General features: G+C 38.7%; 1 protein-coding gene across 1 annotated transcript in view; it reads right to left on the bottom strand.

Moving 5' to 3' along the window:
• The window catches only part of PGRMC2 (progesterone receptor membrane component 2), a 27,015-nt gene extending 19,888 nt beyond the window's left edge, over positions 1 to 7,127 (bottom strand). Inside the window, exon 1 of the mRNA XM_015563312.1 lies at positions 7,100 to 7,127. Coding sequence (XP_015418798.1) covers positions 7,100 to 7,112 — 13 coding nt within the window. The 5' untranslated portion in view covers positions 7,113 to 7,127. The remainder of the gene's footprint in view (positions 1 to 7,099) is intronic.
• Between the last annotated feature and the right edge of the window lie 2,531 nt (positions 7,128 to 9,658).

Here is a 9,658-nt window from a genome sequence, read left to right as displayed (position 1 = left end):
AGTGGACAGGGACAGGGGGCTGGCTGGCAGCCTCTGCATCCGAGTGTAGGCCCAGAGAGGAAACGGTGGGCCCACCTCCCGTGGGCGCCTGTGGCTTGTTTCCGCTGGGGTTCCTGCCGGCTACAGCGGAAGCGTTGGGTGGCCTACTGCACTCGATATCACACGATGGGCTACTAGTATATATACAAGAGGCCCGATGTACAAAATTTGTGCAAGATGGGCAGCTCCTGCGTTGAGTGTCTGCCCCCTAATGGTCAGTGCGTGTCATAACGACTAGTTGTTCTGCCGTTATGGACCTCGCAGCCCCAGCTGCCTTGGCCTTCGCAGTCCTGGCCTCGTCTGGAAGGTCATCCGGACGGTCCTCCAGAAAGTTGCTCCGCTGTTTGGTCTAATTAGCATATCAGCTCTTTATTACATAGTAGAGGCCCGATGCGAAATCGTACTTTTTGCATACATGGGTAGGGTCCTTAGGCCTGGCCAGCGATCAGGGCCAATCTGTAGGGCGATTGGGGGGCGGGGGAGCCCCTGGCACCTGCCTTGGCCAGCCTGGCGCCATCTGCTTGCTGACCCCGCCCCCTCCCCTGCGGGCAACCAGCAGGGCACTTGGGGGGGCCCCCGCTGGCACCCACCTTGGCTGGCCTGAGGCCTGTGGGCAGCTCCTGCGTTGAGTGTCTGCCCCCTAATGGTCAGTGCGTGTCATAACGACTAGTTGTTCTGCCGTTAAGTCGATTTGCATATTAGGCTTTTATTATATAGGATTATGATTCACTCGATTAAAGAATATACATGTACGCACACTTTAAACTCTGTATATGCATGAAAAACACCAGGAAGAATACAGACCAAACACTTAACAGTGCAATATTTTTGGGGAATGGAGAAGAAATTTTTACTTCATATAATTGGTAAGGTCTGGCTATTGAAAAATTTAATTCTAAAAGACTCAAGAGTTTTCCGTCTTTATGTTAGGTTGCAGACTTTTCTGTTTAAAATGTTGTTTTAAGAATTACATACTAATAAATAAGATTTCCAAAATATGTAATTAAAAACAATACCTTTCCTGAGACTGAAAGTTATCCATACAGGACAGAGGTAATTTAGAGAAAATAATTTTAAAACCAGAATTACTGGCTTAACTGAAAAACAGAGTGGTCAGTAAGAAAGCTCCCATCCAGTTAACTGAATAAAGTATTTTCTAAGAGAAGTAAACCAGTAGAAAAAACTGGAATTCCTTGATTTTTAAATTAGCAGAATAAGGATTATACCCACATTCACATTGGAAATATTTAGGAAATTAAAGGTTATGAGTCAGAAAAGCATTTGTACCTTTTAAAGAATTCTAAATTTTAAATAGACAAAAATCTAAACATTTATGGTCATTACTTTGGATGATAGAAAGCACTGTACCATAAAGAATGTAAGAAACTCATTGTCTGAAAAGTTTACCATATGACCAAAGGGTCCCAGCTTTGATTCCGGATTCCAGTCAAGGGCACATGTCTGGGTTATGGGTTCAAGCCCCAGTAGGGGGCATGCAGGAAGCAGCCAATCAATGATTCTCATCATTGAAGTTTCTATCTCTCTTTCCTTCTCCCTTATATTTTTTACAAAGAGGTGAAAAATAGGCATTTTCATGGAAGTCTACATTGGGCCAACTTATCTGTAGAGCAATTTAGGAATAAGTACCCAATTAGCAATGCCCATACCTTAAAAATCAGTAATCTTACTTCTAGGAATTGGTTTTATAGATAATTATAATTTTACTCACATGGATAAAACGACAGTACAGGAACATTTATAGCAGCACCATGCAATAACAAGATTAAAAACAATTTGAATGTTCATTAATAGTAGACTGTTAAGCCCAACCAGCATGGCTCAGCAGCTGAATATCAACCTATGAACCAGGAGGTCATGGTCGATTCCCAGTTGGGGCACATGTCCAGGTGGCAGGCTTGATCCCCAGTGTGGGCGTGCAGGGGGCAGCTGATCCATGAGTTTCCCATCATTGATGTTTCTCTCTCTCTCTCCCTCTCTGAAAGCAATAAAAATATTTAAAGAAAAGCATTAAAAAAATAGTAGACTGTTAAGTTACAATATATTCATTATGCATATATTTAAAATAATGAGATGGCTCGCTTTATACTGACATAAAAGGCTGCCAAGATATTAAAATATTGTTAAAGGTTTGTATAGTATGCTACAATTAGTGTGGGGAAGTGCAAATCCACATGCTTGCACTTGCAGAGAACACTCTAGAACAGTGATGGCGAACCTATGACACGCATGTCAGAGGTGACACGCGAACTCATTTTTTTGGTTGATTTTTCTTTGTTAAATGGCATTTAAATATATAAAATAAATATCAAAAATATAAATCTTTGTTTTACTATGGTTGCAAATATCAAAAAATTTCTTTATGTGACACGGCACCAGAGTTAAGTTAGGGTTTTTCAAAATGCTGACAGGCCGAGCTCAAAAGGTTCACCATTACTGCTCTAGAATAATACTCAGACTGGTTCCTCACTTCTAGGGAGCGGAATATGGTGGGTGGGGTTATGGGAAGGAGACTTATTTTTTCACTATATACCTTTTAAATGTTCTGTCTTGAGCATATATTACCTAATAAAAAATTCTGTTTTGTTTTCCACTAGGCCTTATTTTGAAACATACCTCAAATCACTCTACAGTTAGACTTCCACAACCTAGGGCTCATGGAACATCACAGAAAATACCCCAAGAAACAAAAATATACTGATTGCTGAAGGTAAATTTGCAATGAAAATTATAAACTAAAGGAACACCATGGAGCAGTGAGTACATTTAACAGATATGAGAACTGGCATCCAAAGAATAATAGAAGCAGTTTAAAGAACAATAGTATGTTTGCTTAACGTTATTAAGAAATTAAGAGATAGATTATAAGGAAAGATTAACGGACATGATGGAAAGAACGAAAAGATAATGTGTATCTGAGCTCCAGAGGAAGGACTAAAGAGAATGGGAGAAGCAATAATTGAAAAAATAATGGGTTCACACTTTCTAAAATAAATGAAAGGTACACATCTTCTGATTTTTAATAAAGTCTGAAAAAAAAAATGCTGCCTGGACAAATCCTAGTGAAGGAGAACTCCAAAAACAAAAAGGAGGCCTTGCAGCTCAGTTGGTTAGAGCCCTGTCCAGTTACACCCAGGTTGTGGGTTTGATCCCCCCTCAGGGCAAAACACAAGAACCAACCAACGAATACATATATAACTGGAACAACAAATCGATGTTTCTCTTTCTCTGTCTCCCTGTTTCTCTCCTCTCTCCCTCCCTTTCCCCCCTCTAAAATCAATTAAACAAAAACACAAAGGGGAAAACATCTCAACTATAGCAAGTTCTCACTTAATGTCGTAGATAGGTTCTTGGAAACTGACTCTAAGTGAAATGATGTACAAAAACCCCAATTTTATCATAAGTTAACTGAAATAAGGAAGAGTTAGTTCCTATGACCTATTTCTGGTCAGGAAAACATCACGGAAATTCTAAAAAAAGACTCAAACCACTTGTAATATTAAACACTGAAATAAATATGAGCTATATGGAATTTAAGGAAGATGAATAAAAACAAGAGAATTCTTTTCAACCCAAGTTTTCCAGTTCAGGGATGAGGCTGGCCAGATCTTATGCAAGAAGAGACCCACCCTGGACTTGTCCCCAATTAATCACAGGACCACTCACACCCACACTCACTCAGACCAGCACAATGCAGACACCCCAATTCATCTAATGTGCACATCTTTGGGATGTAGGAGGAAACTAAGAGTCGCTAGAGAAAACCCATGCAGACATGGGGAGAATACATAAACACCACACACAAGTTTTTTTCTCATCAACGTCATAACAAAACAAAGTTGAACAAAATAGTTTTTTGAGGACCTGCTATACAACCAAAGAGAAAAAACATCTTAAAGCAATGAAAAACAAAACAAAAGTAGACTTAAAGAGAAGCAGAAGACAGTGGCATAATACCACTTAAGATTTTAGGTACAATAATAATCTACAATTATACTATCATTCCAGAGTGAGGGAAGATAGAAACATTTTTTTTTTCCCTAGCAATGAAATAACTATAGGACGTACTTCATTAAAATGAAAACTGAGCCGAAACCGGTTTGGCTCAGTGGATACAGTGTCGGCCTGCGGACTGAAAGGTCCCGGGTTCGATTCCGGTCAAGGGCATGTACCTGGGTTGCAGGCACATCCCCAGTAGGAGATGTGCAGGAGGCAGCTGATGGATGTTTCTAACTCTCTATCTCTCTCCCTTCCTCTCTGTAAAAAATCAATAAAATATATTTTAAAAAAAATGAAAACTGAACCCTGAAGAAATAAGATGCAATAAACAGCAGTGAAAAAAGAAAATAACTACATTGACTATTGAAAAAGGCAATAGTAATTTAACCAATTTGGAGGTGAAGTTTAAAAAAATACAGTGGAACTAAGAGTCTAGTATCAGTAACACTGAGCCCGACCACCATGGCTCAGTGGTTAAGCATTGATATGAACCAGGAGGTCACTGTTCGATTCCGGTCAGGGCACGTGGCCCGAATTGTTGATCCTCAGTATAGGACATGCAGGAGGCAGCAAATCAATGATTCTCTCTCATCCTTGATGTTTCTCTCTCCCTCTCCCTTCCACTGAAATCAATAAAAACAACAACAACAAACATTAAAAAAGAAAATAGGCTCGGGGAGAGATCAGAGTTAAAACTTTCTAACCAGGGCCATGACAAATGCCTGTGTACTACACAACTTCATTTGTATACATGGTAGTTTTGTATATTTATTAAGAAATATTCTGTCAAATGCCACTTAAGTGTCTTAAAGAGAGAGGTTTTTTCCCTAAATCACATAAAAATGTTCAGCTAAAATTCTTACCTTGTTCAGAAGAATAGTGTCTCTAGCAAAAACTTAAGGAACTCACCAAAGAACAGAAATAGAATGCACCCAAATCAGTAGAGGAGAAAAAGTGAAATAATTTTTTAAAATTGATCTGAGAAGGGCTAAAGGTGGAAAAAAGAGGCAAAGAAAAGTATGACAGCCCTAACCGGTTTGGCTCAGTGGATAGAGCGTCGGCCTGCAGACTGAAAGGTCCCAGGTTCGATTCCATTCAAGGGCATGTACCTTGGTTGCGGGCAACATCCCCAGTAGGGGGTGTCCAGGAGGCAACTGATCGATGTTTCTCTCTCTCTCTCATAGATGTTTCTAACTCTCTATACTTCTCCCTTACTCTCTGTAAAAAAATCAATAACATATATTTAAAAAAAAAAGTATGACAAAGGGAAACAAGTAAATAAATGGCAAAAATAAATCTAAATAACTAGTAATGACTAAACAGTGATTAAACTAAGCTATTAAGAGACGTAGTGTTAAAAAAAAGAGAGACATAGTGTTGATAATAGATTCAGTGAAAAAAAAATCCAGCTATTGGTTATTTGTAACTGAAAAATAAAACATAACACAGATTGGTTGAAAGTAAAAGGATGGAAAAAGAAACAACGAGGTAATACCCATCAAATCAAAGCTGAAGTCAAATCTGAGAACTAGTAAGTAGGTAGCACTGTAATGTACAGGCAACTCCTTAGTATTTAAAAATGGAGCTGAAATCTTGTATTAAAAATCTTGAGACAGGAAGCAGGTTCTAAGAGTACAGGAGTTATTTAGTGACGTCTATCATGGGTATGGGGTGGGGGTTGGAGCGGGCTATGTCATAGACTGAAAGAACTACTAAAAGAATGTGAATGGCTACCTCCAGATGTTACTAAATCGACTCTTCCAGCTCTAATAGCATCTTCTGCCCTCATACATGCTTTAAGCTATCCTTTTATACTTTGCAATAGTATTTAATATAAATACAATTCCCTCAGGGGTGCCAATGAAATAGGCACTGTAGAAAAAAACTAGTACGTATACATTTGCGCAGACTATTAAAATTCATCAGAAAACTAAGCTGATCCTATTATCTTACAGGTAGATAATGGATGTGAATGGACTTTAAGCCTTAACAGACCCAGTTGGCTTCGAAGCAAGAAGCTGGGATGAGTGCTGGGTAGTGTCGATTAGCACATCTATGAAGGAGTAGGTCAGGTTGGGCCTGTCTGTAAGTGAACATGATGAAGATAAAGCTCAAAAAACACACACCAACCAACCAACCAACCAACCAACCAAAAACCCACTTAAAAGGCACATGTGTTCTTTTCTCCTACCTCCCAAATATTAGACATTTCATTGGGTACTTCTTATTTTTTTTCCCCACAGTGTAATTTAAAAGTTAAGTACAGTGTTGGTATATATCAAAATACTCTACATGGAGTAAGGGGGAAGCAAAATACCTACATTTCAGAAATGTGGGATAAACAATTAGTAAGGTAAATTGTAAAACCTCTTGCCATCCTAAAAAATAAAAACATTGTTTTTAGAAGAGTTCCATTGCAGTAATTTTAAATTATTTAAAATTATATTGTTTGAAAATCCTCCCAATCTATTGACTCTGGAAACCTGTGAAATTATGTTGTGATACAATGGGAGAGGATGGCTTGTGAAGCCAGTTCACTGGATTTGATTTCTAGCTTTGCCATTTACTAGGTATGTGGGCAAAACTTCTTGGAGTTTATTTCCACATTTGTAAAATGAGAATATCTTCAGAGATGGAAATACCTTATGGATTTCACTCTTCAATATGATAGCCCTGTGGCTACTGAGCACCTGAAATGTGGCTAGTGTGAGTGAGGAACTCAATTTAAAATTGCATTTAATCTAATTAATTTTTAAAAGCCACATGTGCCTTGTGGCTACCATATTGGACAGTGCAACATAAAGCCATGAAAATGTGTTTCTTTGAGGCTTTAAATGCTTATGAGAACTAGGAGAGGGTATAAAAAAACAGCAGTAAGATAGATTCTCTACAAATTTATTCCAAAAAGCAGTTTACCTAAAATAGTGTAGATAGCCTTGTGGTGAAATATATCTGGATTTCAATATCATGTCTGTGTGAGCCTAGCAAATTTGCCCAAAGTACTGAAACCTCAGACTCCTGAAGGACAGGAAAACCTACTAACCTCTCTGAGGCATTGTGCAGATGACAAATTAACGGATCTGATACAGTAGGTGCTTAACAAATCTGGTTTTCTTTCTTCTCCCACATTTCATTTCCTCACATGACCACTTTCTTCACATGCTGGCCAAGTGCTTGAACTGTTACTAAGTTTAATATTGACAAACATAGTTAATGCCAACTGTTTGCCAACATGAGCATATCCACTAAATTGTCAATATTTAATTTAAAAAGAATCTGAACTTTAAAAATGACCAAAAATGTATCCTCAACATAGAAAAAAGAAAACATTCTTTAACTCTAAAACCATTATTATAAAATGGAAGTAGATATTGCCTAGGTATGGCATAAAAACTAGGCTTTCTGGCACCCTTAGCTCATTCTTTTAAGCTATTAAGATTCTCAGATAAGGATTACTGCTTCTGAATTATTCTACTACGAAACTGCTTAATTGATTTGAGAATGAAAATAAAAATTTAAACCAAAACAGAACTTGTATCTGTTACATAGAAATTTGGCTCCAAAGTTTTTGCAAAGTGCCACATCTTTTACATATTCCAAGCCCATAAGATGAGCCAGCTACCTTTAAGGTTCCTTTCAATAATAATATATTCCAAATATCTCTATTAGGTTCTTGATAAATACCTGGAATAAAATAATTGTCTATCATTCTTAGGCTGGGAATTGGTGGAAGCTAACCTAAAACTGACTTCCAGGTTGTTATCTGAGGAGTCCCCTCACTGCTCAAGCCACACAAAAGCTATCTACATTACACCTATAACTCTTATCTTAATTTTTAATTTCTGTTGCAGAACATTTGCCGCTGGAGGCTGCCAAACTGTGTCTATGACTGTCCCTCTTAGCTATTTTCAGATAGTGGTAAGGCATAATGTGTGAGGATAAATATGCTTATTTGCACTAAAATTTGCTTCACTGTCAGTTTAGACAAGGGGCTACAAAGGCAGATCTTTTAGTTTGGTAAACTCCATATTAAAAATCTAAACCTGAACACAATTTCGAACCACTGAACACATTTTAACATCAATGGGGAAAAAACTTTAAGTACAAAATACGGTGTAAATCTTCACTAAAAAAAAATTAAAAAAATTAAGGACTATTTAATTTGGTCTGTGCATGTAAATACTGTACTTTGGCCCTATTTTCTTGTTATTTACTTTTCTTAAGTAAATAACAAAAAGTACTAACCATTTCAGCTGTTTTTCATATTCGTAGAACTAGAAGCAAATACTTGACAAGCTATCTGAGACTTAGTACGGCTGAATGTAGACATACACACAAAAACAAGCAACTAAGAAATAGTTTGATACAGAAAATCTCCAATTTCTTACCTCTATTCTAATTAACAAACAACACACCAAAACACTTCTTTTCCAGCCACGAGGTACTGAAATCATAAGTATATATTAGCAGGTGTCAATAAATCTCATGTACCAACAGACTGAATCAAAGAGGAAACCAACTAGTCTTTAAGACTTGCCAACCTCCTTGACTTCAAGGCTTGGATGTACTCTTTTTCAACTCACTAGGTCTCTAATTTCCTCACTAAACTTTTATTGTCACTTTTCATGAAGTTTAGAATTAATTACCACACAGCCAGGATGTACAATGTTGCTCAATTTCATGGTACACCAACAGGATCCAACTGAAACTTACTGGCATAATCTGAAATGTAAGCTATAACTACACAATAAAAGAAGGGTTTCTAGATCAACTACCCTACACACACGGTTCTCTGCAAGCAAAGTTCTAAATACGTTTAACTTGCAGGACTGGTGCATGAGGGATAATGAATTTGTAGCTTTTTAACGTTTTTTTCTCCTCTGTGAAAACACAGTAAGTCATTATCAACGTGTATCTGAATACTTGCTTTCGTACTACAAAAAAAAGAAAAAAGAGAAAGAGAAGGAAAGAGGGAGAGAGAGAGAGGGAGGGAGAGAGAACGATCAGGCTGACATGCCTGCTGGGTGGATGAGCTCCACCCCCAAAACTCTGGGCGAATACCCTTGTTAGTCTTTCTTAAGATCTTCATTCTGGTCTGTCCTCATCCCACATACATTGTTAATCTTGGAAAGCATCTCTATACAAACACTGGTTTTTTAAAAAAGTCTGAGGTGTTGCTTCTATGCCCAGATTTCACAGGCTACAGGGTTGGGACTTGGAACTACGTGTACTAAAACGTGGCCTTATGGAGAGCAGTGGTGGGGAAAGGGAGGTCAGTGGCAAAAAAAAGTGTAAAGAGAGAGAAGCTGTGAATCTCAGGGCCCAGAATGCTAGGTCCCTCCTTTACAACCCCCCCCCTGCCTGCTGCCCCCACCCGTCCCAGGAGTCAGACAGCTCCGGAGAGCTTGAGGGGTCAGGCGTGCCAGGCGACAGCCGAAAGGATTTTGAAAAATTCAGCCCCAGAAAAGGCTGGGAGTAGAAAAGAGATGGGATTACGCGGAAAGCTGAGAGCTGCTTCCTGGGGCCACACTGGGCCCCCGACTTCAGGGGACAAGCTGGAGGTGCCCGCAGCTGGGGGTGTGCGCGGGGCGGGCCGTCCCTG

The sequence above is a fragment of the Myotis davidii genome, unplaced genomic scaffold, assembly GCF_000327345.1.
Source record: "Myotis davidii unplaced genomic scaffold, ASM32734v1 scaffold438, whole genome shotgun sequence".
NCBI lineage: Eukaryota > Metazoa > Chordata > Mammalia > Chiroptera > Vespertilionidae > Myotis > Myotis davidii.
This window is presented reverse-complemented; position numbering and strand designations above follow the sequence as displayed.